This window comes from Nipponia nippon, unplaced genomic scaffold (assembly GCF_047370975.1).
Source record: "Nipponia nippon isolate SJK-2023a ecotype South Korea unplaced genomic scaffold, ASM4737097v1 scaffold_8, whole genome shotgun sequence".
In the NCBI taxonomy this organism is placed as follows: Eukaryota; Metazoa; Chordata; class Aves; order Pelecaniformes; family Threskiornithidae; genus Nipponia; species Nipponia nippon.
The window spans coordinates 11,757,730-11,785,283 of record NW_028262402.1 but is presented as its reverse complement, the minus strand read 5'-3'; the positions used below and the strand labels follow the sequence as shown (position 1 = coordinate 11,785,283).

At 40.7% G+C, this 27,554-nt stretch overlaps 1 protein-coding gene across 3 annotated transcripts in view; it reads left to right on the top strand.

Moving 5' to 3' along the window:
* The window catches only part of ZNF608 (zinc finger protein 608), an 89,471-nt gene extending 62,292 nt beyond the window's left edge, over positions 1 to 27,179 (top strand). For 2 of the 3 annotated variants that reach the window (XM_087741654.1, XM_087741653.1), the window contains exons 4-10: positions 15,711 to 15,798; positions 16,283 to 18,734; positions 20,507 to 20,924; positions 21,485 to 21,657; positions 22,570 to 22,723; positions 23,971 to 24,052; positions 25,070 to 27,179. In XM_087741654.1, the coding sequence (XP_087597780.1) occupies positions 15,711 to 15,798; positions 16,283 to 18,734; positions 20,507 to 20,924; positions 21,485 to 21,657; positions 22,570 to 22,723; positions 23,971 to 24,052; positions 25,070 to 25,076 (3,374 nt within the window). In that variant the 3' untranslated portion in view covers positions 25,077 to 27,179. The remainder of the gene's footprint in view (positions 1 to 15,710; positions 15,799 to 16,282; positions 18,735 to 20,506; positions 20,925 to 21,484; positions 21,658 to 22,569; positions 22,724 to 23,970; positions 24,053 to 25,069) is intronic. The other variant, XM_087741655.1, reaches the window with a different exon arrangement.
* Positions 27,180 to 27,554: the final 375 nt, after the last annotated feature.

The window sequence follows — 27,554 nt, the reverse complement described above, 5'->3', positions numbered from 1 at the left end:
TTCTGCTCTGTCGATTTTGTTTTATAAAAGCCCTGTTTTCTTTATTGCCTTTATCTATTACATCTGTAAAATTTATTTAAGCAATGACAAATTTCTCTTTTGGGCCTGGAGTCTAAAAGAATAACTACTGTCAGGCTATTGGTAAAAGATTTGTTGGATATGACTGTTCATTAAATTGCAAGGATCTGTGGGTGAGGCTAGCTGTCTGAAGCTGCTGTGCGTTAGGTGGGTTATGGGCTGTACTTAGTGAATATACATCATCAGAGAGACAAATGTGCTTCAGCAGCCTCTTGTTTTGTTCAACTAAAATGGGTGTTGATTTTGGAAAGCTCAGCAAAATCACTGTCGTTTTTCTAAATCAGATATCATTCATCCTACACAGCACCCATGAAAAACAGCATTTAGGTTAAATATAGCAGCATTACTTCTCAGCTTTGTAAGTTGACAAGAATAGCATTACATTTATTTCCCTTTAAAAAAATGCTCAAGCTGAATGCAGTGCCTGTGAGTGAGAGCTAATTGACAGCACTGTAAACAGGAATCCTTGTACACTGCAAGTGTACAGTCCAGGGGGCTGCAGTGCTTACTTTTTCACACTGATTTGCCAGTTTTTCTCAGCCATGTTTTATGTCCCTGTAGGGACAAGAAATGTAATGTTGCACACATTGCTACTATTTTTAAGAAAGGAAATAAGAGAATATTCATAAGGATAAAAACTTGAGTTACTAATACTGTGGCTGATCCACAGTAACTACATAAATAAATTGAAAGACCTGCTCTATTTTTAATTTTTATTATGCTACTCTAGCCCTACCCATGCTTACTGCTGTTTATTCAGGTGTCCACCTAGATAACTGTGAAACTTAATTTTCAGCAGAATCTGAAAACAAGCTATTTGATGGACTACAAATTATGAGTTCTTCTCATTCTTCAGAGTGTAGATATGCTTTCCGCTGAAAGCCAGGGAGGGAGGGGAATCCTTCATTTGAAACAAGCTTTTAGTCTGCACTTGGTCTCCTCTGGTTTTGTATGAAAAGCCACATTGGACTGAATGACAGCTGAAAAGGCAAGCTGCGATCAGGGGATTTAGCAGAAGGAAGCTGCTGTTCTTTCAGCCAGCACCTTCCCAGATAGCGCTCTGAATCTCTTACCAGTTCAGTCCAATTGTGAGGTTGGTGCACTAATATGTGGATGAAACAATATAACTGAAAGTATCTCTCGCTGTCTTAGTACTGATATTCAGATTTAAGAAAGTAAATAAATATTCACTTATGGCTATCAGTTTCTATTTTGTAATTTAAAAGATTATCCTTTCCTAAAAGCTGAAGTTATAATGGCAGAATCATCTAAAGCTACAGCTAAGTTCATTAAAAAAAAAAAAAAAAAAAAGGAAAGAAAGAAAGAAAGAAAAAGGAGCCAGTCTCTTCCATCTGTTTCTCCAATATCCAGGGAAACTGATCTCTGGAGTTACTGCAGTTGGTTTCTGCTAGTTGATCACAAGTTCCATTTCTAGCAAATCGAGTCCTTAATAAACTGCTTTCCATTGTTTTGTTCCAGTTTTAACTTCGATAAATAGGAAAAAAGACATAGAAGACTTTTCCAACTGTAAAATCTAGTCATGTTATACAATGTTGAAATTCTTACACAAAAAAGGTGGTTTTGCGCATTTGATGACAGCACATCATGACTCTGTAAATGACCTGTTGGTGGTAAGATTTATGCATGCAAACTGAAGTGATACACAGTTGTTTAAAAATAATAGTAATAATTAAGGGTGAAAGTTTTCAAAGACAAGTCAGTATTCTTCCATGTCAGACAGGTAGGAGTCCCACTTAAATGCTCTTCAGACCTCAGGAGAACGCTAGGGAAAAATAATGACATCATGATTAGTTCTGAAAGTGTTTTTCCACTTTGAGCACAATGTGATATTGATCTTGAAATACTGTAGAGTGACTAAAGAAGAACATATCCGTTTGTCCACAGTTAGCATAGCACTATTCCACAAGGGATGTTTTTAATCAAATCCGTTTTGGTCACTGGTTTCCTAATGCACAAGTTATGTTACGGAACATACCAACATTTGTATGACAGTTCTGTGTGACTGAAAGGTTACCATTCCTGGTGTGCATAAAATTGTCTTAGGAAATCCTCCTTAGTATGTAAAGATGATGAGTCTAGCTGTTTGAGTGTTAACACCTTTCTTTCATGCAAGTATGTGTCTAAGAGCTGATCTTTGTTACTGATGATTATTAGCAATTAGGAATGTGTTACTTTCAGGGAAAAGGCTTTTGGGCCATTGTTGTGCAGCTCAGAGTCAATAAATTCTGAGCTGCTCATAATAGCCTTTCTTTCTCATTGAAGCCTTGGACTTGCCCTAACTTCATCAGAGCAGAGGAAAAAAGAATAATGTGAACAATAAGAGCCATGGAGTTTGACTTAGGCCTAATGTGAGGAGGCTGTAAAACCTGTCAGGGTGCTTGATTGATTGGCTCTCGGGCTGCAGTCCTCAGTGCAAAGCAATAATGTTCCTGCCTCTTGTGAGAGGGCTGGATGTGCCACCTGGGGTCAGAGCTTATCAGCCTCAGGGGCCAACATTTCAGACGAGGCCAAAGTGCAGTCAATAATTTATACAGAAATTTGTGTGTAGATTCTGGAGTAAAGCAAGCTTTATCATGATATTGTTTGTCTGCCCAAGGAAAGAATTAAGTCATGTCTGAAAGTCCAGCCTCTTTTTTTCTTTTAGTGACATGGGAAAATAGTCTCCTAATGTTGAAATATGTGTTTCTGTCATCATGTTGCTTGTACTTTAATGAGGGAGGGCATGCCTGTGATGATGATCCTTTGAGGGATGTTTTGTTGCCAAAAGAAACGTAGAGATTTTTAACTGATGATATTAGGATTCCTAGAACCCTATGATTTTACTTACATTTTATGCAACACTGGTCTGTCCTCAGTGTCTAAATAGTTTTGTTTCTAAACCTAGGAGGGTCAAAGGTTGATCAGCTCTAGTGCATGAAAAAAACAAGAGAAGCTGTAGTAGCGACATAGATCACAGCAGGTCAGGGAAAACTAGCCAGGCTCTTATTAATAAGTGGAGAAACTGGGACAGCCTGCACAAAGGACTCTTACAAGAAAATTGTCCAACCAGTCGCTGGCAACAGAAGAGAAGCCTAGCAGAAAGTGTACTGATTGCTAGTGGGAAATCAGTTTGCTGGCAGCTTGCCTTTGCATTGCATCAGTATTGACAAACAGCTGGAATAAGCCAACTGGTTAACTGGATGTTTTACTAGTTTACCCACTTGGGAGGTAATTTAAGACAGAGGAAGGAAAATCACACGAACTGCTCTGCAGAACTCTGACACCTATTGAAGTTGGTTAGTTGATAAGTAGCTCACTTTTGTTCTGTCCCAGCAAAATGACTACTTTGCTTCAGTAGATGCTAACAAAAGGCCTTTTACCTTTCTTCTGCTCAAGGAGAACACTATTAGTTATAGTTCATTAGGCTTGTTTACAAAACAGAACTGGTATCTTAAGTGTGTTACTGAAATACTTGTAACTGTTCTGGGCATCTTTTTCCCCACTAAAATACAAGAATTTTGTAATAGGAAGGACAGCACTGCCTACTATTTTTTAAAGAAAAGAACTAGTTTGTGGGATAAGAGCTGTAAAAATTATGTAGCATTTGGCAATGCATAGTATTTGTTTTGTGGTTTTCAAATCTAGAAGGTGGAGTTTCAAGCACAGTTTTCTTTTTAATGTCTTAGCTATAGCAACAAAAGACCTTACAATAAGGTTACTCCGAATCCTGACCCGAAGCAACTGTATAGGAAGAAAAGCCTCAGATGTGTACGGTTCCTGATCTGCTTTTCCTAGACAGAGGAAAAAGTGGAATGGTGGGCCTCACCATACTATACTTAATTGATTCCTTTTTGGTGCATCGGTGGGAAAGAGGTAGAAGAGACAGAACTCCTCGTTTACAGTTGCAGTATTCATAGGACTCTAATGTACATCCCATGCTTGACTGTACACCACTCTTAGCTTTATGTATTTTACTGTGAAGTTACATAGTAGGGTATTACTGTATTAGGATCTTAATAGAGTTTACCTCCACAAACATAAAAGATGTGTCCCTGCAAGTCCCACAGACTGCATGAAAGAAGAGGTACTTGTCTCCTATAAGCTGTATTAAGAAATCCTGAGGGAGTTCTGCAAAAGGAATCCCAAATGGGTTTTTTCCCTCCCCTTTGTCTTGGATGTGTCTGTCTCAGGTGCTTACTTACCCTTTTCCCAGGCTGAGGACAGTGAAGTCTTCATGAAATAAGTGAAGCTTAATGCAAAGAGAGAGAGAGAGAGAAAATGCAGTTCAGTAGATTTCAGTGTTTTCAGACACTCCTTTAAATTGCTATTTTAAATTCCAGTGAGTGGAATAATAGAGAAGTTATCATGTCTAGTAAGTGCAGTTGGCCTTTGTAAAGAATGGCTTGTTAGGAGGCTTTATGATTTACTGAGGCCACAGCTGGCTGCCAGCAGAGCTACAGGAATGTGTTCTCTCTTGGGCCTGGTAGCTAGAGATGAATAGGATCCAAAGCTGGCACAAAAGCAAATAAATGCTTTGACTTTAAATAAAGCATCATAATTTATAAGAGGCTCTGCTTCTCAATCCCAATGAGGTACATGGATCAGCAGCAGCTCTTTGAGGTTGAGCAGAATTGTCTGCCTGGCTCAACTGCAATTCTGGTATCTGCAGTCTACAGATTGGGAAGCATTTTCATGGTTTGGGCTGGGAATTGTTTCTTTATCCATGCTGTTCCTTTTCCACAAATTCTCTCTCTTCTGTATTCCATTCCTTTATGTTTCATTAGCTGCTGTATTGTTTCATAAATAATTGTGCTACTGTTTGCACCTGGCAGCTCTTTATCGTGATGTAGAGCACTGGGGAACTAATCACCAAAGACACCTGAAGGTTTATAGGTGCATTTTGTAATCTGTTATTTGCTTGGTTTTTACTCTCCAAGTGAATTGTTCCTACAGTGGCAGAGTTCAGAGCTGGGATACAAACTTATATTGAGATGTCCTAATACTCACCTTAGGAAGAAAAACAAAAACATATGAGCTCCTTAAGAGGGTTTTTTTTTTGATAGACAGATATACACACACATGCATACACAGAAATTTATACCAGCTTCCCTATTTCTGCAGCTGTTTCTCAACAGTCTGCTGATGAAAACAGTATTTCTGTGGTCTGGTGTCTGAGATGAAGAATAGAAATGAGGCAGATAATTATTAAAGGAACTCCTGAATGCTTGTCAGGGTAAGAAAAAATGGTTTGGGTTTTCTCTTTTTGGTCTTACTTCTCATATTTAAACAATGGTACTTTTCCATACACTCCGGTCTTGTTTTGCTTTGCTATTTACTTGCTTTTAAGGGTGAAAGAGTTTGGGAGAGAAATAACTAGCTGAAGAGATCCTGTAATTAATATAAACTGCAGGAAGTGAGTGTGACAGATGAGTTGAAAAGCCCTATGTTCTGTTGCTTATCTCAAGTGACATATGGTCCTAGAGTACAAGCAAAGGCAGTGGATTGTGGGGCTTCTTTTTCTTTCACTCTAGGAGAAGGCAGGAGTGTCTGTTCCACAGGGCAGCAATGTAGGAGCTGAAATAACACTCCTTGAGAAGCGAGTGGGAAATTCAGGGGATTACAGAACAGCGTTTCCTTCTTCTAAAATTGAGACTATGTGACATTTTTCAGTGTCAGGCTATGTGAATCACAGTTATGATTACTGAAGTAAAAGAGAAAAAAAATCTGCTAGAAACAAAATACTTTATTTCTGAAACAGATTTGGTTTTCTTCAGAACACACAGATGTTAAATGATTTTAAACTTGCATTTTTAGTGTCAGCTGAAATAAAGTAAGACTGCAGTTTTATTCTCAAGCTTCAGTAGAACAGTGAAGTGGTTCAGTTACTCTGGCCAAAAAAAAGGTAAGGTTTGTACAAAAACAAATCTTTAGTTGTACTCCGGAGGTCAGAAATCTATGGTTAGTTTATAATAACATTAATTGCACATTTTCCTGTAAACAGTGCAAACATGTGGTCTGACATTCAAGAGGTGTAACAGCAATTTATCCAAAAGTTTTCCTAGTCTTGCCAAAATCTAATCACTTTGATATAAATCTGACAGGAGAAAATTATGCTGGTCGCTGTGGCTTCATAGTTTTCAGAATCACCATTCTAAGTAGCTCATATTTTACTGGAACTATTCAGTTGTGGATAAACCTACAAACCATTTGGGACCCAATCTGACGTACTTTCTGGGGTATTACCCAGTTTTCATTGGGTCTTTTATTGCACTTTTAATGAGTGTAAAATTTAGCCTTGTATTTGATTAGGACCATTTGGTTTTCTTTCAGCTCTCCATTTGCATTTAGATCTTGCTTATTGGCAGCCTGTCTTTAGAAGAAACATACACTGAAAAAATTATAGTGGCATTGTTACTATAACTGATAAGGGACATAAGCTCTTTGATTTGATGCTGCCCTGTTTTCTGGAGCAAACCTGCCTTTAGCATTTCAGTCATAGCTTTGTCCAGAGGCGCTACCATTTCAGCTCACCCTCAGCAACAAGTCTTCCTAACGTGCTGTTTCGTTTTAGACTAAAGCTGGAAAAGGATAACGTTACTAGGGAGGCAAGAAAAAGAAAAGAAACCAGAGCTTCTTTTAGCTGCCATTTAGCTGAATATTTACCAACTGTCTCCATGAGAAAGAAATAGATGGTGGTGAATAAGCTAGAGTCTAGTTTTCCGAGAAGCTCAATGATTTTCCCAGATCAATACAGCTCATCAGGCTTCAGAACAAAAGCTGCGGGAGACGTGACAGTGATGGAAGTGGCTGTGTGTTCTTTTGTGTATTAGGCACATGGGCTCATGGGGAAACAGGCCTTCTTCAGTTATCTCAGTGTTTATTCTTTATGCTCTGGGATAAACCTCTAGATTAAGAAAATATATTACAGCTGTTATTATTAGGTGGGATGAAAAAGTTGTCTCCTTGATGGCCCAACTCCATGGCTTCAAGAGATGCTCCTCACTCTACAACTGCTGCTTCTTTTCTGAATGCAAATGGGAGTATGGAATGCAAGTCCAGGGAATATATGTTTTGTTTGTGTATCATTAAAGGTGTAACGCAGCTTTTTCAAGCTAGGGTGGTGGTTGCTACTCTAAATATATTGCACTAATGACTTCATAATGACGGGGGAAAGAAAGAGCATGCCATTTGAATAGAATATCCATGAAATTTAGGTTATTACTCAGAACTTACTGGAAATCACATGGATATGAACTAAGTTTGTTATGCTGTTGAAGAAGCTGCTGCAGTTTATGTGGCTAGAGTAATGCCAACCTGCTTTAGCCACCAGGAGGGCAACGTTAACTAAAATAATAGGTTTTAGCCTCTCAGCCCTTTAACCTTTAAGGTTACTATGCTTTCATAAAGTACTAAATTAACACCACAGCTAAGCATCTCAAAGGTTTATGACTGTACCAGCAGTATTTCATTATGCTTCTTTTCCTTAATGCTTCACAATTTTCTCAGCTTCATTACTATACAGTATTTGTTCAGATAAAGTCCACTGTCCAGGATGACTAATGGCAGATCTCTGGTCCAGATGGTTTGATTACAGGATGTGGTTAAAGTGACTTTTCAAACATTCAGTGTAGCAGTAGGGCTTTTTTTTTTTTAAAAAAAAAAAAAAAAACAACAACAAACAAAACACAACAAAAAAGCCACCAACAAAGCAAAAAAAACCCCACCAGTCTTGCATTTCCAGGCCACCTGACAGTCATTACATTCTCAGGCTTGCTGGTGTTGATGTCTGTTACATGTGCACCTGCTGTAGATGTAGTTAAGTTCTTGTGCCATGCTAGACAGAGAGTGTGATTAAAGTAGTAAATAAATTCTATGTCTACCAGATCAGTGTTCAGCGTAGAAGATTTGACTTTATACATAGAATGTTTACTGTTAATTTTAGATTACTTTCTTGATGGAAGCAATCAGGGAGAAATAAGCCGTTTGCATTGCAAGTCTAATATAAACATTGTTCTGTGTTTTTTTATGCCTGGATGAATTGCAGGTGTATATGTGGATCTGGAATTGATGATATGGTGGATGTTGTGAGGCAAATGAGTTATACTGCTCTGACTAAACTAATGGCAATGAAAAAGCTTGAGATAATCCTAAGATTATAGATTTTAATCTTGCGGCTTTTTGCACTTCATATACTTTAGGTACTGTTAGAACAGTGATGTCAAATAGATATATGTGGGATTAAAAAATTTGCAGTGCCAGATGCAGAATAAAATGTGTTTAATCCATGGCAGCGGTGTACTCACTGATGACAGATATGCCATGGCTTGGCTATCCCAGGCATGTCTTTATTATTTGTACTTGGAAAAGCTGAGACAAAAGGCAAATGGAATTTGGTTTGCAAACAAATTTGTGGATTCACTGATCATAAAGATAAGAGGAATTGATTTTGCAGTAATGTTATGTCAAGTGATGATGTGATGCCTTCTCAATACTGAGAATCGCATCTCAACCTTGAAAAGCTGCTATGCCACAGGAATATTGCTACAAGAATTTGTCACATTAAACTCTTTAAGAAGTAATCTTATAAAAATTACTACAAAGCATAGTATACTTTGGTAGGTCGTCCTCTGGCATCAGCAAAAGTTGTCTTAGAATGATACTCAGTAAACACAGTAGGCAGAACTGTTAACCGACTGGGAATTTTGAGCAAGTAGGACTCCACTTACGTTTCATAGAATCGTTAAGGTTGGAAAAGACCCTTAAGATCATCAAGTCCAACCATTAAACTATCACTGCCAAGTCCACCACTAAACCATGTCCCTAAGCACCACATCAATACGTTCTTTAAATACCTCCAGGGATGGAGACTCAACCACTTCCCTGGGCAGCCTGTTCCAATGCTTGACCACCCTCTTGGTGAAGAAGTTTTTCCTAATGTCTAACCTAAACCTCCCCTGGCACAGCTTGAGGCCGTTTCCTCTCGTTCTATCGCTCGTTACTAGGGAGAAGAGACCAACCCCCACCTCGCTACAACCTCCTTTCAGGTAGTTGCAGAGGGCAATAAGGTCTCCCCTCAGCCTCCTCTTCTCCAGACTAAACAACCCCAGTTCCTTCAGCTGCTCCTCATAAGACTTGTTCTCTAGACCCTTCACCAACTTCGTTGCCCTCCTCTGGACACGCTCCAGCACCTCGATGTCCTTCTTGTAGTGAGGGGCCCAAAACTGAACACAGTATTCGAGGTGCGGCCTCACCGGTGCTGAGTACAGGGGCACTATCACCTCCCTGGTCCTGCTGGCCACACTATTCCTGATACAAGCCAGGATGCCATTGGCCCTCTTGGCCACCTGAGAACAGTGCTGGCTCATGTTCAGGCAGCTGTCCACCAACACCCCCAGGTCCTTTTCTGCTGGGCAGCTCTCCAGCCACTCCTCCCCAAGCCTGTAGCGTTGCATGGGGTTGTTGTGACCCAAGTGCAGGACCTGGCACTGAGCCTTGTTGAACCTCATATAGTTGGCCCCGGTTTAAACCTAAGTGACTTTAAATCTAAGTCACTTTTGGTGACTCAAAAGCAAACAAATCATTCCTAGTTTAAATAGTCTTCAACAAATCCGTTGCAGAAGTGTTCAGAAAGACTTTGTGCAGATCTGCTTTCTCCAGAATTTTGCCAATACTTTTGGCAAGGTTCTGTGCTCAGAACAGAGGAACAGCTCCTTTTGCAAAAATGAAGGCATACCCATTCACCCATTCAGATAGCTGGTCTTTTGAGTTTTCTGGGAAAATAATTAACTTGAACTAAACCAGAATTTTGTAGCAGTTGCTGTGATCTGAACACAAAAGCAGCCTATGCTGTAAACATTAAGTCAGGCTTTCCAGTCTGATTAATTGAGTAATGTCTACTTATATTGGAATCTGAATATGTTTGTTTTCTAAAGCCAGTATTTTCAAAAACTGGGGTCTGCATTTAAGATATCGATGTGATAATTTGATTCCTAACCACATGATCTCATTTTCAAAGTTTTGAATACAAAGCATAAAAATTCTTGGCTTACGTTCATTGCAGAAAACAGAGTGAAGAAAGCAAAAGGATTAGTATCTTGTTTAGACTAGATCCTTCAATCTTTTGTTCTTTAGGTGAAGGAACATCTGCAAGAGTGTATCCTGTTATATTTGAGTAGATCCTTACAAGCTTGATGTGGCTGCTAGAAGTGCAGTGTCAAGGTAGTCAACGTGAATGGTACCCTGGCTTGGTACTGAAGATGCCTTGTGATTGTGCTGGTTTTACGTCAAAATAGCACATCTGCATTTGTTAGGCTGACTTTATAAAAGAGCATGGCTCTTTTTTCCAATAGTGAACAACAAATGTAGGTATAGGTAGTTCATTTCCAATTTGTGATGACATATTTCATTCTATAAATTTAGTTAATAGCAAAGAGCCACTTTTAGTTCTGGTCTTTGTTATGCAGTTACTGAAAAGAAGGAAGGGAAGGGAAAGGAAAGAGAACAGATACATCGTATTCACAGAACTCATAAAAAGTGCTTCTTTCTGTAGATTTCTGAAAATTATTTTATTACAGATCACTTCTGTGACATGTGACCTTTAATTCCATAATAAAATCCAAGTACAAATTGTCACAGTTATTTTGTACAGATTACTACATTATAGCTATCAGAACTGCTTATGTAAAATGGTTTTGTGCTCTAACATCTGTTAGTTTTTCCTGTCTGTTGTTGGGTAATTTTTTGCCATAAACATTGTGGTTATGAATGTGATGAGTAAAGAAAAATGCTCATAATGGTACATCCACTGTGAAGGAGGAAAACACTGCAATACAGAATATTTTCTTGCTCCTAACAGGCTAATGAAATTCCCCTTGATGTTAAAGGAGGAACTTCTATTGACAGTGGTGGGCACTAGGTAACATCTTGTGTGCACCTTTGCCGTACATTAAGGCTTTTGTGTATGATCCTGCCTTGGCTAATAGTGGATTTCAGCAGAAAAGGTACTGACCAGTGTAGGTGAACTGTAAAACTTCCAGGTACCATGACCCCATTTTCTTGTGTTAGACACCATTTTGTAATTCCTGCACATAACACATTCACCATTTACTGTGTCTACTCCTTAATGATAGAGTAGCATGGGTAGTAACTTTTGAAATTTTAATTTTCTTATTCTTGGCTGCTTTAATTTAGGATATTTGACACTGAAGACTGTGGAGGATATTGCTAATTTCAGATACACTGTAACTGAATAGTTACGTAGTTTGCAAACGGAATGATAAAGCAAATTAAATCAAGAAATTTACACCCTCATTTTGGCATAAGTTTTCTCTATTGCATCCAAATCTTGTGAACTGTGCTGTGGTAATTGGTGAAACTCTCGAGTTGACACCCTTACTTGGTGGAAGAAACATTTGCATGTAGTCTAAATGTATTCACTATTGTTTGACCCATCCTCATAAGAACAGGATTAGGTATTTGCCCAGGTTTCCTGAATTGGAATCTTAAGAGTCCCAATATCCTCAGGTGCACTGCATTACAAGCATCTGAATTTTTCTCCCATTCTTCAGTAATGGTTACTTTAAATAGTTCAGCCTCTTGTTTTTTTTTTTTTTTAAGGTGAAAATACATCTCCGTATTCAGACAGTATGAAACCTGTGGGTTTCTCAGCTGTCTTTGCATTTTCACTCTCGTTCAGGCAAAGCTAAATAAATGATTGTTACATGATGTGTAGTCTTATGTACAGTCTAATGTAATTGGAAGTCTCATTACAAGGACTTCTTATGACTTGACACAGACCCAGTGACGTTTGATCCTGTATGTGATATGTTACTTACTTCATAAGATGGAGGGAGTATGTGGAGAACTATGCTCCAGCACACACACGTTCAAAAGAGGAGCTGGAACAACTTAGAGAAGGGTTAGTGCATCTATGACTGCATGCCCAGTGTACTCAGCTGTAGTACTCGGAGGTGAACTGAAGGCCGCTGTAGTACTATTTGTGTATTGCCTCTGAGACAGTACTGAGAAGTCCCAGCGGAGGTTTGTTTTGAGCTTAAACTCTGTGCCGGGACAAGTATTTTGGATCAAAGAAACCTGTAATAGTACACCCGGACTGGGTGCAGCAAGAATAATCCTTTCTCCTCGGTAGCGCATCTAGTATATAGTGTGGACTACTTGCCTTTCTCACGTCCGTTTTTATTTTCCAGTGCTTTGGTCTAATAAGCCTCCAGTTGCATGTTTCCTTAGGGGTCAGTCATACCTCCCGTGTTACTTACATTCTCTTGAGCCATTTCTATGAGAATCTTAGAAGATTAAATGAGCTACCTTCACTGCCGGTTCTGTGGAATCTTACCTGTGGCTGAGTAACGTGCTGTTTGTTAGGGCAAGGAAATTTATTCCGTGCCACAGTTATTCACGCAGCCTGGAGATTAATCTTTCCTCCTGCTTACATACTGGGGCCTTTGCTAAGACTAACAAACTTAACGAGATGCTAAATGTAACTGACTTTAAGGAAGGAACTTGTGTTTGAAGTATTGACTTTCTTACACTGGAAGGTCATTTGAATGTCTTCTAAGAATTACTGAAATGTGTATTCATTTCAGGGGGGTTTATTATTATACCTACTCTATGCCTTCTACTTTGCCTTTTCTATTAGTAGGTAACAGACTATCCCTAGGTGTGTTACATAAATTGATAAATAAATAAAGCACACGTAGAGACAGACAAAACTACAAATATTGAGGAAGATGGAGGCTTATTTAGGAGTACACCTTGATTTAAAAAAAAAAAACAAAACAAAACCAACAAAAAAAATCCCTACATAAAACCTAACAATTACATTTTAACAAAAGCATAAAGGTGAGCTAGCTGGGGAGAAATGAATGGCACAGTTAATTCTCCTGTAATACTCCGTGGGAAGTCAGAAAGCCCTCCTTGCTTTGTACATTTAGGAGGAGATTGGACAAACACTGATAAATGGACAGGAGGGAGCAATTCTGCTGCTGCAGGGAGATGGGCTGCATGACATAATAGAATTTAGTGATGGAAAATACCCGTGGTTTTCACTCGGAGCACTACGGAGTCACAGCTGACAAGCTATTACGGTGGAAGGAAAGCATCCAGGTTACCAGAGAAACACCTTTTTAACCTCTCTCTCTAGCGTGCGAGCGGCAGATGGGAACAGAGCTTAGCGTTGCTCGTTGCAAGACACCCCGTTTCCACCGACAGGCATTTCCTCTGTGGATCTGCTGACGCGTTCTCCTCTTCGCGCGTTTTGCCCATACGCGTGAGGGGGCGTAAAGGTTTCACGACGCGGCATGATTTCGGCACTCGACGAAAACGACGCGGCATCTGCTGTCCCGGCGCCCACACGCTCCCCTCCACTCTGGCGCCGGTGGCAGAGGCGCCGCGGAAGCGCCCGCTCCCCGCCGGGACAGGGGAGGGTGCCGGCGGGCCCCACCGGGCCGCCCTCGGCCGCGGCAGCCGCTTCCCGGCGGTCGGGAGTCCTCCGGCCGCCTACCACCCCGCAGGCGCCGTCCGGGCCCAGGCGGCGGCAGAGGGCGGTTTCAGCGCTGCACGGCCGCGGGCGTCGCGCCCCGGGGAGGCGGCCGGCCGACCCCGCTCCCCGGCGGGGCTGGGCGCTGCCCGCGCCGCCGGACGACAGCCAGAGCCGCGCGCCGCTCCGGCCCGCGGAACGCTGCCGCCCCGCCCCCGCCCCGCCTGGCCTCCGCCACCAATGGGCTGGCGGCGGCGGGAGCCGTAGAGCGGGGCGCGGCCAATCAGGAGCCGGAGCTGGCGGCGGGCGCGGGCCAATGGCGGCGGGGGCCGGGGCGCCCCGCGGGGCCGCCTGTGGCAGGGGCCCCTCAGCGCCGGCGGGCGGCGGCGGGGCCGAGGCGGGCGGCCTGGCCCCGCACCCTGCGCCGCTCTCCGCGGCGGCGGTTCTCCTGTGAGGGGGGCGAGGGTGAAACGTGCTTGGTTTTTTTCGTGGCCGCCAAATTTGTGCAGGTCGTAAAAATGCGGCATAGCGATTTAACCCTAATCCTCCTAGGTGTTCAAAGCCTGGCTCTGGCTCTGGCTCTGGCTCTGGCTCTGGCTCTGGCTCTGGCCCTGGCTGGAGGAGCCGCCTGTCCTTCATCCTTCAGACCACTTCGCCCCAGCGTACGAAATTCTAGTCGCTGTATCATAATGACAGCTTAAAACCGTACAGGGAATAATTTGCAAATCTGCTACAGAGAATTTTCAAGGAAATCCCTTCTTCCCTGGTACCTCCGCGCACAACACTTCAGATACTTCCCCGCTGTTAAACGGCCCCTGAGGAAATCGGCGGCTGGTTGCATGTTTACTTTACCTTGGTGCGGCAGAGCAGGATCGTTTTAGTGCAAAATCAGAAATCACACTGGTAAGACAAAGCAAAAAGACTGGCTGGAAACATTCTGGCACAATGCCATTATTATATCCGTTGTAGAAACACTACAGCTAGAACAAGGGAAGCGTAGAAGGAAAACAAGTCACAAGGCTGGCGGCTGCGAGTTAGTGTCTTCATGCCTCTGACAGATTGGAAACATTTTGCATCATGCCTTTCTTTGCTAAGTAAAATATATTTCTAGTTAAGTGTATGTTCTAATGAGATGGCTGATTCAATAATACTACCTTGTGTTTATCTGCAGAAGTTAATAAATTAAAGGGGTCATTAGCTGGCTAGTCTATAAACATGATGATAAATGATGTGAAGAAGTGTTTGAGGGCAACCTGAAAGCATTTGAATGACATCCCCCACGTTTATGTTATTGTTACTTAGGATATCCTTCCCATGCACACATTTTACAGGGATAATTTGAATAAACCAAAATTAGAAGTCTGCTTTAGGTGAGCATATGAGTTTACATTTAATAAAAGTCTTAAGTGGAAAAGCAATTAAATTACAGTACATTTTTTAAAGGATCCCTCTTTCTATGTATCTGTATTGTGATTCCTCTTAGCTTTACTGTATGGTTGCAATTTCACATCTAGTCCCTCGATCTCCACAGAAGAAAAAGGAAGGCAAATAATACATGTTTCCATCTATATCTGCTGAACAAAACTTGCAAAATGTATGTGTGTGTGTGTGTGTTTGTGTGTTTGGATATATACAATTTCAAATAAATAGAAGCATCATTATCATATTGTTCAAAGCAAAGCAGATTCTTCTCAGTCACCTACTGATTTAAACACTGTAACTGGTGCTTAGTTTATGCTGGCTGGCTGCCAAGCGAAAGCAATTATGTGCAATAATAGCAAAATTAAGAGGTGAGTGTTGCTGTTTTACAGCAGGACATGGCAAAACCTATTTCCTTCTGTCAGCTGTATCTTGATTACACACACAGTCACTCAGGCACACTCTCTTACACACGTACACATGCGCAATCACAGTCTTGTTCTTTGTCGTTTGCTGTCTTTCCTGTGGGTTTTAACTTGAGGTCACTGAAACCAGAAAAGAGGAAGAGTATAGACCACAGCGTTTAAAAGCAAATGAGAATAAAGCTTTCACTTGGTGGGGAAGGAGAGAAAAAAGGCAAAAAGAGCAAAACAAAAAGCCTACCCCAGTTATTGTTCTGACTGTGATAATGGTTTTTTTTTTTTTCCCCCACTGGCAGGTGTCCTAGTGGTAAATGTTACATGGAGGAACAAGACATACGTGGGAACGCTGCTGGACTGCACAAAGCATGACTGGGCTCCTCCTAGGTAGGCAAATTCAGAGTCTGTTTTTTCTCTGCTATATTTTCACCCCCAGTCTCTGTCAAGAGACTGTACAGAGATTAATAAAAAACAACTGGTTGTAATTGAAAACATGCACTAGTAAAACGAGTAATTCTCTGTTCCACACTGAAATGTGGGGTGGGAGTTTTTATTTCTTTTTGTTTTGTGTTTTTGAGAGGGAAGGGGAAATACATGAGATTCAATCAGAGGGCAATTAATTTAAAAATGCATTTCTGTAAGTTTGGAAAAGTCTGGAAAAATCTTCTCTCCGTTGTTCTAATTAGGTGGTCTTGTTCTTACCATTTTTGTCCTTATTAATGACTTTGCCTTTGAGACTGTAACATTCTCATTTGGAAGAAGGACATCTTTACTTTAACATGTATGAAGGTGCTGTAATGGGAGGTGGTGGTGTGTTGTTATTTATTCAGTTCACAGCTCCTGCTGATGAAATCTGCTCTTGTTTATATAGGTTTTGTGAATCACCAACAAGTGACCTGGAAATGCGTGGAGGACGGGGCAGGGGAAAGCGGGCAAGGTCCGCTGCGGCTGCAGCTGTACCTGGGAATGATGCGAGTTTTGCAGAGTCCAGAGGACTTCAGAATAAGAATCGAGGTGGTGCTAATGGGAAGGGGAGGAGGGGCAGCCTTAACTCAAGTGGGCGCAGGACACCCCCAAACTGCGCCATGGATGAAGTCAAAGCCAGCCCCTCATCCACAAACAAGAGGAAAACTAAGCCTCCAATGGAGCTAGATTTGAACTCCAGTTCGGAGGACAATAAATCTGGAAAACGTGTTCGTACTAACTCTAGAAGCACTCCCACCACCCCACAGGGGAAACCTGAGACTCCTTTTTTGGACCAAGGCTGCTCTTCTCCAGTGCTGATTGACTGTCCTCACCCCAATTGCAACAAAAAGTACAAGCACATTAATGGACTACGATACCATCAGGCTCATGCACATTTAGACCCAGAAAACAAACTGGAGTTTGAGCCTGACAGCGAGGACAAAATTTCAGACTGTGAGGAAGCGTTGAGTAATGTGGCACTTGAATGCAGTGAGCCAAGCACAAACTTGCCAGGCTTTGATCCGCTAAAAGCACCGACATCTCCTTCCTCCATCACTACCCCAGGGACCCCCAAAGGAAAAAGGGAACTGACCAGCAATGGCCCCGGTTCAGTTATCAGTTCCAAAACTGGCAAGAATTCTGGCAAAAAGAAGGGTCTGAACAGTGAACTGAACAGCCTTCCAGTAATTTCTAATATGGCAGCCACACTGGATAATTGCTCGGTAGCAGATGGCAATTTGCAAACCGAAATGCCAAAATTGGAGGCTGAAGGGTTAATCGACAAGAAGAGTTTGGGTGATAAAGGCAAGAAAGCAAACAATTGCAAAGTGGATAAAAACCTTTCCAAACTCAAAACAGCCAGGCCCATTGCCCCAGCGCCAGCACCAACTCCTCCCCAGTTAATAGCTATACCTACTACAGCCTTTACAACCACCACTACAGGGACAATACCGGGACTGCCCTCTCTAACAACTACTATTGTTCAGGCTACACCAAAGAGCCCTCCGCTAAAACCTATTCAACCAAAGCCCACAATTATGGGAGAGCCAAGCACTGTAAACCCAGCTCTCACATCACTCAAAGACAAAAAGAAAAAGGAGAAGCGAAAGCTGAAGGACAAAGAAAGCAAAGAGACGGGAAGTCCCAAGATGGATTCTAAGCTGGGAAAGCTGGAGGATTCAAAAGGGTCTGGGAAAGACCTATCTGGACATTTTTTAAAGGACCATCTCAACAAGAATGAAGTGCTAGCTAATGGACTGTCAGAGTCTCAAGAGAGCAGGATGGCAAGTATTAAGGCTGAAGCTGATAAGGTTTACACGTTCACAGACAATGCGCCCAGCCCTTCCATAGGGAGTGCTTCCAGGATGGAATGCAGCACTTTGGTGAATGGACAATCTGCCATGGCGCCACTGCACGTGTTGACACAAAACGGTGCGGATAGCGCGGCCACGAAAACCAACAGCCCTGCTTACTCAGATATTTCTGATGCGGCTGATGATGGTGGCTCTGACAGCAGGTCAGAGGGCATGAGGTCAAAGGCCAGCTCTCCATCGGATATTATTTCTAATAAGGACAGTGTTGTAAAAGGACATTCTTCAACCACAGCACAATCGGCTCAAGCGAAAGAGTCCCATTCTCCCTATTACCATGGCTACGATCCTTATTATTCCCCAAGTTACATGCACTCTGGACAGGTCAGTGCCCCAGCAGCTGGGAACAGCAGTACCCCACAGGGACTTAAGATCAAAAAAGAGGCTGAGGAAGAGGCTGAAAAGAAAGAGAAGGCAGAACCGTCAGATGCCAAGAAAAGCGAAAGCACTTCCTCTAATTTGCAACCACAACATCAATCAGTAATAACGCAAAGACACCCTGCACTTGCTCAGTCACTTTATTATGGACAGTATGCCTATGGGCTCTATATGGACCAAAAGTCCTTAATGGCCTCTAACCCTGCTTACAGGCAGCAGTATGAAAAATACTATGAGGACCAGAGACTAGCAGAACAGAAGATGGCACAAACTGGGAGGGACTGTGAAAGGAAGAATGACCCCCCCTTGAAGGAGATTGGGAAAGATGACAACAAGCAGAAGAATATTCCATCTGCCACTATTTCAAAGGCCCCTTCAACTCCAGAGTCCAGCAAAAATAATACTAAAATAGGGTCATCAGTCCCTAACAAAGGTGAGGAGACAAGCAAATCACAGATCCTTTCCAGTCACCAGCAGCAGCTTCAGTCTGACAGTTTCAAAGCCAAACAAATGGAAAACCACCAGCTCATAAAGGAGGCTGTGGAGATGAAATCTGTTATGGACTCCATGAAGCAAACAGGGGTAGATCCAACCACAAGATTTAAACAGGTGAGATCACAGGAAATGGAGCAAGAGTGTCTTGATTTATCCTTAAGTCATGTGAGATTTTGTCCCTGATTCTGCTATGTTGTTCTACCGTTGCAGCCAAACAAGCTCCACCATCGTTTTTTCATGCTGGATAGTACTGTAGTCTGTGAATAGACCAACAGACCTTTCAGTTGAGCTGTTTGAAAAGAAAGAAAAAACAAAATAAGATCTAGCACGGTGGTGAGAGAACCCAGGCTTAAGACCTGAATAGACTATTTTAAATTACATGCATGAATAAAATAGAACTAGATTTCTCTTTTAGATGTAAATTCTAAGCAATTTGCTTAGTTCAGAAATGAGAAATTTCAAGCAAAATAAGCAGCTTTCATTGTGAGAGGACTTAAAGTAGAATTGAAACATGGTTTGAAGTGGGTTTTTTTGTTAAATGACAGTTGGCATTTACTAAAGATGGGTGAGCTGGTTCTTTGAACAGTTGGCTTGAAGCTCAGCTCTTTATCTTAACCCAAGGTGACCTTTTTGAAGCAGTTAAGTTCCCCTTCTCTCCTCAACCAACCTCAAGCCCCTACAGACCTACACAATGGATGAAATCCTCTCACCATTGAAGTCAGTGACAGTTTTGCCATTGACTTCAGTGGAACCAGAATTTCATCCAGTGGCTTCGTGCTGACCTTCCTAGATGGCACATTGCCTTCATTCGAGGCAATGTGACTGTCTTTGTGCTCTGAACCAGAGCCTGAATGCTTGATGCTTTCATGTTCTGATGTACGGTACCTCCCAGACTTCACCCTTACGGGCTGTCTTTCAAGATGCGGTGGGGTCAGGTGAGTGGGAGTTAGGGAGCTCAAAAGGAAGTGGGATGGTACAGCCCCAAGTAGGAGAAGATTTCTGCTGATTCAAATAAGTATTTGAACCAGACTGTCCAAGTGTCTAGTTATGTGCTTCTGTTTCTGTTGCATGTGACAAATATGTATCAATTGGAGACAATGTTTACAATTAGCTCTCGCATATCCTGTATTAGAAAAAAAAGTCTTCCTGTTACTGCTCGGTACTGATTTGGTGTAGTCTTGTAAAGAAGTCACCTACCTAGTTCTATAATGTCTTTATAAACCGGTCTATGTAACGTCTTATGCAAAAATGTATTTATGATATCCTGTACGTGTTCTTTGAACCATGTGGTCCTGATCCTGTAAATACTTATCCATGTATAATTTTACAAACTTGAAACAAGACTGTCAGCTGAAGAAGTCTGCCTTAATGTCTGACTTCCACTGATTCCTGGATGTTTGTAATATCAGAGGCAGCATTAGCATCTTTCCAGCTAGATCAGTTTTTCAGGTTCATTGTTCCAGGTAATCTAAGTGCTCTGGCATATCATTAGCCAGCTTTAATTTTATGGTTCACAGATATTTTTTGCTCTCTAGTGGGAAAATCTCTCTGTGGGCTTTAATTAAAATGTTTTATGAATAGCGTGGTCTCAGAACTTTGATACAATGCATATGTATTTCATGATTAAACTAGTTAAAGGCATGAAGAAGGATATAAGATGAAGCAATTGAATTAAATTTTGATAATAGTCTCTTGCTCCTTCATGGGAATATTGGTTTGACTTTGAGCTCAAGGCACTCTGTAGCAAGCAAACCTCTCCTCTATGTAATAGGGATATGTTATTAAAACAGCTATTAAAAATACATTAACTGAAGTATGGGAATATCAATAGCAATCTTATTTCAACATCTAAGTTCAGAACACAATTTTTTTTTCCTCCATATTAGGATCCAGATTCACGAACATGGCATCATTATGTCTATCAGCCCAAATACCTTGATCAGCAAAAATCAGAAGAACTTGATCGTGAGAAAAAGTTAAAAGAAGACAGCCCTAGAAAAACACCTAACAAGGAAAGTTCCCTGCCTAACCTTCCTGTCTCATTAGCAAGCATTAAAGAGGAGCCTAAAGAGGTCAAGCGTTCTGATTCTCAATCAGTGGATGAGAGCAAGATAAAAAACGATGATCGAAAGACTCCTGTAAATTGGAAGGATTCTCGGGGTGCTAGAGTAGCAGTTTCCTCACCAATGAGTCAGCATCAGTCATACATCCAGTACTTGCACGCTTATCCTTATCCACAGATGTACGATCCCAACCATCCAGCCTATCGCGCAGTCTCTCCTGTCCTAATGCACAGCTATCCTGGTATGTATTCTGAAATTTGCCTTGCACACTGGTTAAGATTTACACCCTCAAAGTTCAGTAAAGCTTGCATTTTAATATTTCTTTTAGTAGCTAGGATAAATTAGAAGCTTCACGGGTGACATTTGTTTTACTTGTGCTTCCACTAGGGAAAGTTCTGTAGATGAAACTGATTTAATACAAGATGTTCCTTTTATGAACTGTCACAGTTCCCAGCTACAGTTTTCTCAACCCTTGACAGTCTGCTATTGCTGTTAGACTGACAGATAGTTTATTGCCTATAAAAATATTCTAAGCACTTACTGTCAGAACCATTATAGTTACTATTCCTTTCACTTAAAGAGGACCCATAAATGTCTGAAATGGCTATCAGCTCAACCCTCTTTATAACCTTCATTCATCAGGGTAAATTAGGTGAAGAAATTGAAGAGCAAAGATGCCGTTTGATAGTCACATGATCCGTTTTTGATGTTATCCTCTGTCCTGGGATTCCCTCCTCCCACCTTGATATAACCAAAATGTAAAAACAGTAACTTGATGTGGTATTTACTGTTTACCTGCAGGGGCCTATCTCTCTCCAGGATTTCATTATCCAGTTTATGGGAAGATGTCAGGGAGAGAAGAGGCGGAGAAAGTCAATACCAGCCCAAGCATCAATGCAAAATCAACCACTGAGTCCAAAGCACTGGATTTGCTCCAGCAGCATGCCAACCAGTATCGCAGCAAGTCCCCTGTTGTAAGGCTTCTTCTATTGTTACTGAAGAGTGGTACATATGGGGAGGGGTAGACAACATCGTTTTAAGAAGCATAGTCTGGCCTCAGGCTCTGAATGCATGATTCTTCTTTATAGTACTGCTTAAAATAAAAGCAGTTTATAGTGAGGATGCTTCCATGGCATAAACTGCAAGTGACACATGTAACAGTTCTGTGCTCAGTCTTCCTATCTTAAATAAATGGACTCATAGAGAAACATAGATTCAGAGATACCTCCTGGTGCACAGTCTATTGCAGTTAAACAGGAAGCTCCTGTTTGGAAACAGATAATGAAATGAGAAGTTGAGCTGTGGGATATGGTACTATCCCCTCCCTGTATTTGCCAAGAAGCCACGTCTTCCAAATAGCAGATTACCAGCCCCCATTTCTGAAGATTTCCACACTGGAGCAAATACTGTTATTTTACTTTCAGATAAGCTGGTGCTAGTTTTAATTGTGAGCAAGTCACTGACTCTGATTCTATTTTTAAAAGGGCTTTCTTGCCATTCAGGCAGGCTTGATCCCCAGAGTGCATTAAAGAGGGATGAGGGTTCATTTACATCAGCTTTCAGCAGCTCAACTAGGTTGTTCAGGCATTGGCAAGTCAGCCAAGCTTAAGAGAGCCCAAAACTAGAAGTCATCATGGTGGCTTCAAGCTGCAGTGTGCTGCCTCAAAAATCTCTGTGCCTTGGAAAATCTTCCATTAGCCAAATACACTAGCTTTAGATTAGAATCAAGTGCAGATAATCCAGTAGAGATACTGCTTCTTCAGAAAAAATCAGCTTCATCATTTGAATTCAAAAGGTTGTTGCCAGGTAAAGGCAAGTGTGGTTTTGTTGTGATTTCATCCCTTCAAAAATTCTCACGTCAGTTTTCTTCCACTTTGTATTACTAGCCTGTGGAAAAATCAGCAGCTGAGCGTGAACGGGAAGCAGAAAGGGAACGAGACCGTCATTCTCCTTTTAGCCAGCGGCATCTCCATACGCACCATCACACACATGTTGGAATGGGTTACCCCCTTATACCTGGACAATATGACCCATTTCAAGGTGAGCAGGATTTCCAATGGTGGGATTAGCTTGCTTCATGGAGTTGTTACCTTGACATTGGAAATCATGCCTATATGAAGCATTTTGAATAGAAATCCCCTTGTTAAATCAGAAGTGTTTTACATTTAGGAAGAAGACTTGAAAATTCACAGCATGGACTAACAGCAAATTAATAGCTTCATTCCTGAGAAATACCAAGTTTTGTTTCCAAAACTGGGTATTAGAGCATTATTAAAGATGTACCAGTTAGTCTGTCATTCACGTGAATGTTTTGATTCCTACTACAAACTGACATTAACTGGCTGAAAGGCAGTAAAAAAACTCAGCCAAACAGCCTCCTTTTTCTATAATTAGGGTTGTGTAAGCAGTGAAAGAAGTGTAGCAAAGACAAAAGCTTTTTATACTGAACATATTTTAGGTACAAGACATTGCAGTCACAAGGGTTTGAGCATGTTACAGTTTGACCGTCTGAAAGAGGACTCTTTGTATTTTGGCAAATGCAGTGCACAAAGTTGCAGGCAGGGAAAAAGCAGCACAGTAAGATATGATTCATGCTCCCTAGGCTTTATACCAGTCTTTGACTGTTTTTCTCTAACCCTGGACTCTAGCTGAATTAAAAGGAGATTTCCTCCCATGCAGCAAAGTACATGCTATCACAATTGGTGGCTAAGTGACATTAATTCATTATGTTCACTTGGTGCCTCAGCAGTTATTTTTCCTGTGTAAAAGTCTTGACATTTCTGAGTTTGATTCAGTGATTCCATATGCCTTCTGGGATGCATTATGCTTGTTCAGTAGGAAAACTGTAAAAATGATAAGTTATTATGAAAGTATTGTATTCTGAGCAGCTGGCATGTCGTTTCTGTAATTCACTGTGACTTTTGATTCTTGTTGTTTCCTGGTACCTATTATTTCTCCTGAGCTTCCTATTCAGGAACTCATACAAACCACTTAGCATCATGCAGTGCAGTACTTGGAAAGGAATACAATAAGTAGGAATGCTGTATTTTCTTGTAAAATATCTATCAAGGACAATTCAGTTTACTATATGAAGGCATATTGATCATACTGGGCAGACTGTCTTAACACTGTTGCCTGAAATATTCACCATTTATGTAGTGTTAAACCCCCACCATTTTCTGATAGGCTTTTTTGTCTGTTTGCCTTAGAGATACTTTCTAACATTTCTCTGAGTACAAAAATCCATTAAAGTACATCAACATTCCTCCATTTCTTCTTTCCCTCAGGATTGACCTCTGCTGCCCTTGTTGCCACTCAGCAGGTGGCTGCGCAGGCATCTGCATCTGGTATGTTTCCTGCACAAAGAAGGTAAATAGCCAGTAAATCTTAAATTATATATCTTAACAAAGAGAGGAGAAAGCAAATCATAGATTTTATAGCCTGATGGTCTGCAGTTCCTTGTATGACACAGTTTTTAAGGATGAAGAAAAACTTGGGACTTTGGGTTAATTGTAGTTTTACTCTCTTTAAGATGACATTTTGTCCTTAGTTGTGTCCTTTAACTGTAACGTGGATCATTAAGAAGGAACAAATAGTCTGTCTTATGAGATTTTCCAGACTATGTTTTAAGGATTGGTATTAAGATAAAACAAGTGATTATGAAATATAATTTAAGATCCAAATTTTTTATAAAAGGGGTTTAAAGATCATGTTCAGTTAGATCCATGTACTACCAGGAAAACTTAAGATTTTATCTATTCTGCAAGTCTGCCTGGTTTGCTGATTTTGCTTTCAGAGAGGTTTGCTTGGGAGTCCATTAGAGGTGACATCGTATTTAAGTTACATACCCATTCCACACATTTGCTTCTGGGTTATTTACTAGGTTTTCAGTAGAATTTACTCTTCAACCATCATCCCTACTCTTCAAGAGGAAAGAGACTCTTCTGTATTATAATGATCCCATCTCATGTGAAAAACCCAAAGCATCCTTAACACTAAGTTTTCTTTCATCGCTGCCATGTTAATGAGTTTAATGTATTAAATAGTACTGTAACGTTGCACGGTTATGAGTGTCTTTCTAAAGCTGACTCTGAAAACAAGTGACCATGTAAGGCTCTTAGCTGGAATGATTGGAGTGAGAAAGGTTTGTAGCCATGAAGGAGCTGATGGATGCTAGGGTGTCAGAACCCAGAGGATAAATCCCAGCACAGGATACTTGTTAGTATGTTGCTCCTGGCAGGGGAGGGATGAGGACCTGGCTTGCTGTCTGTCCTTCTTGGGATTGAGAGTACCGTGCAGATTTCATTTCATGGTGTATCCGAGGTGCTGAAAAAAACTAGGAGAAAAGGATACTGCATACTAAAACATTCTTCTTTCTCTTTTCAGAGAATGATGAGTTTGGAGATGTACATTGTCATGTGACTGGATCACATGAGGAAGCGCTTTATTACAGACATCAGTTCCATGGTGTTAATTTGAAATGCCTTAATGGCAGGCAAAAACCAGTCATTTCATTTTTGTAAATTGCAGATTTTATCACAGAGTAACAAATGTTGCTGTAATTAGACTTCTGTTTTTATATATATATATATGCGTATATATATATATATATACATATATATATAAAAATATATATATATTCTTTACTTTTTTTGTATCAGTACCAAGGCTCGCACACAGGGTCTGCTGCTAAGTTGCGAACCACACAGTAAAAGGAGATATGTATTTGTCATGTTTAGAAAGCGTTAACCGCAAAAGGCTGTTTGTTTCTTTTATCTTCTTCCTTTTTTTTGTCTTTTTTTTTCTTTCCAATTGTAAATAACTAATGTTATGTATCAGTGTGCCTGAACCTTGCATACCCTTCTGATATTTCCCACAAGCTCTCAGAGAGGCTAACTGTGATGACACTTTGGTACAATGTAGACGTCTATTTGGTGGTTCCTATTAAGATGCATCAGTGTAAAATGTTACTGTATTCACTGTTTCATTGTAATTGTGTATTGTGAAAAATATACCTTTGGAAGGCATGGGGATCCTAGTACCACAAAAACTGTGTTGTATATAATGTATAGATTTTAAATGGAGATAATGAGCATCTGTGAATAATGAAATGTCTTTTTTGATAATCTTGAATGGCAGATAACCTAATAGCCTGCATACCAGAAGACATTTGTGATTGTTCTATTACTTGAATAGTCCTGCAGTCTTTTTTTTAATGTTTACAATTACCCAGTTTTAGAAGAGAGACTTTAATGCCATTGCCTGGTTACTTGTTTTATGCTGTAATCTAGTTTATTTTATGTAAAATGTATATCGAATGCTTTCATTTTTATACCTGCCTTAAATAATTTGGCAATCAGAATAAAGAAAAAAAAGTTGGTTTTGTACTTTTTTGGTGTCTATGGGCCACTTTGAAAGATGTGTCATAGCTGTAGATAGCAGAGGCTGCAGCTGCCACGCAGCTATTCATCTGTGTCCCCAGAGGTTCTCCCCGGGGCTCAGTTACTGGTGTGCACCTGCAGCCGTCCCCTGCCTCCCCGCTGGGCCTGTGGTGTTGTCCTCTCCCAGCGGGCGATGCGGGGGCCAAGCCAGATGGCAGTGGACCTCTTTCAATTGACCCTGATAGGCTCAAAAAAGGCCGGTAATAACACCTTGGATGGTATTAGTGGAACTTAAATCTCTAATACCTGTTTTAGAGCAGCTCTGTATGCTGTAAATTATAGGCAAATTTTTTCTATTATATCTGTATTGCCCCCCCCCCCCGAATAGATGCCTAAAAGCAGAGAACCTGTCAATTAAAAAAAAAAAAAATCCTTTGCTGTGCTTAACCTGCATTACCACAAAATAAATATTTTATGTGGCTATACCACCTCTTTTGTTACACTGTGGTTACCACAGTACCCAGTAATATGAAATCACTAATCATGACATGAAAATATCAGATTTACTGGTCAGGTTTTTGAGGCTTTAACTTTTGTCCTTTCCTGCATATCCCAGTTATATTGATTGTCAAAACTGTTTTTTAAAGTTTTACTGTTTTTTTTTTGGTTTTGTGTTTGTTTTTTTGACAGGGTGAATTACTACAAGTTAAAGCTTGTTCTTGAAGTCGGTTCCATTTCTTCTACCTTGTGAATACTTAATACAGAAGGATGAATTAAAGATTCCCAACAGACAAGCACACTTGGACTTTTTATATTACTATGATGAATCTGCCATTAATATTGCTATAATTGTTTTATTTTTATAGGCATAAAATCAGTTCCCTTAGTGACTAGTTATAAGGTTTATTGATTTTTACTACACATCATTCATCTGTGGCTTACTCTTATTGTCTTGTTCTGAACACATTTCGAAGTCTCACAGTGGTGACATACTACGAATTAGCCTCATAAAAAATGGGAAGGAAGGGGTGTTTTCTTTCAAAAGGGGATATTGTGAATGCAGGGCTCTTGAAATAATAAATGCCTTATTACTTCTATAGTAAAGGCTCAGATGGCTTTTGTATTGAAATGTGTCATTGATTTTTTTTCAGCCTAGACCATTAATGCTTCTGCAGCAAAACAGATCTTATAAATTCACACTATTGGTGATTTTGATTTAGTGTGGTTTAAGATTGAGCGTCATAAGTAACTGGAATGAATTGCTCTGATTGATACAGGGTAAGAAACAGTTAAAATTATCATGAACGTTACAGCTTTATTATACCCTTGAAGTCTTTAAGAGGGGCTAACATCCATTGCCATTTATTGTGCTCCTCCACTTAAGGTTGTTGTCTTCCCTCTATCTTTATAGTTTTACTTTTGGTTTAACACTTGCCATGCTGACCTCCTTAAAGGCTGTGCAACAGTGAGCATGGCTCCCTGGTTCAACA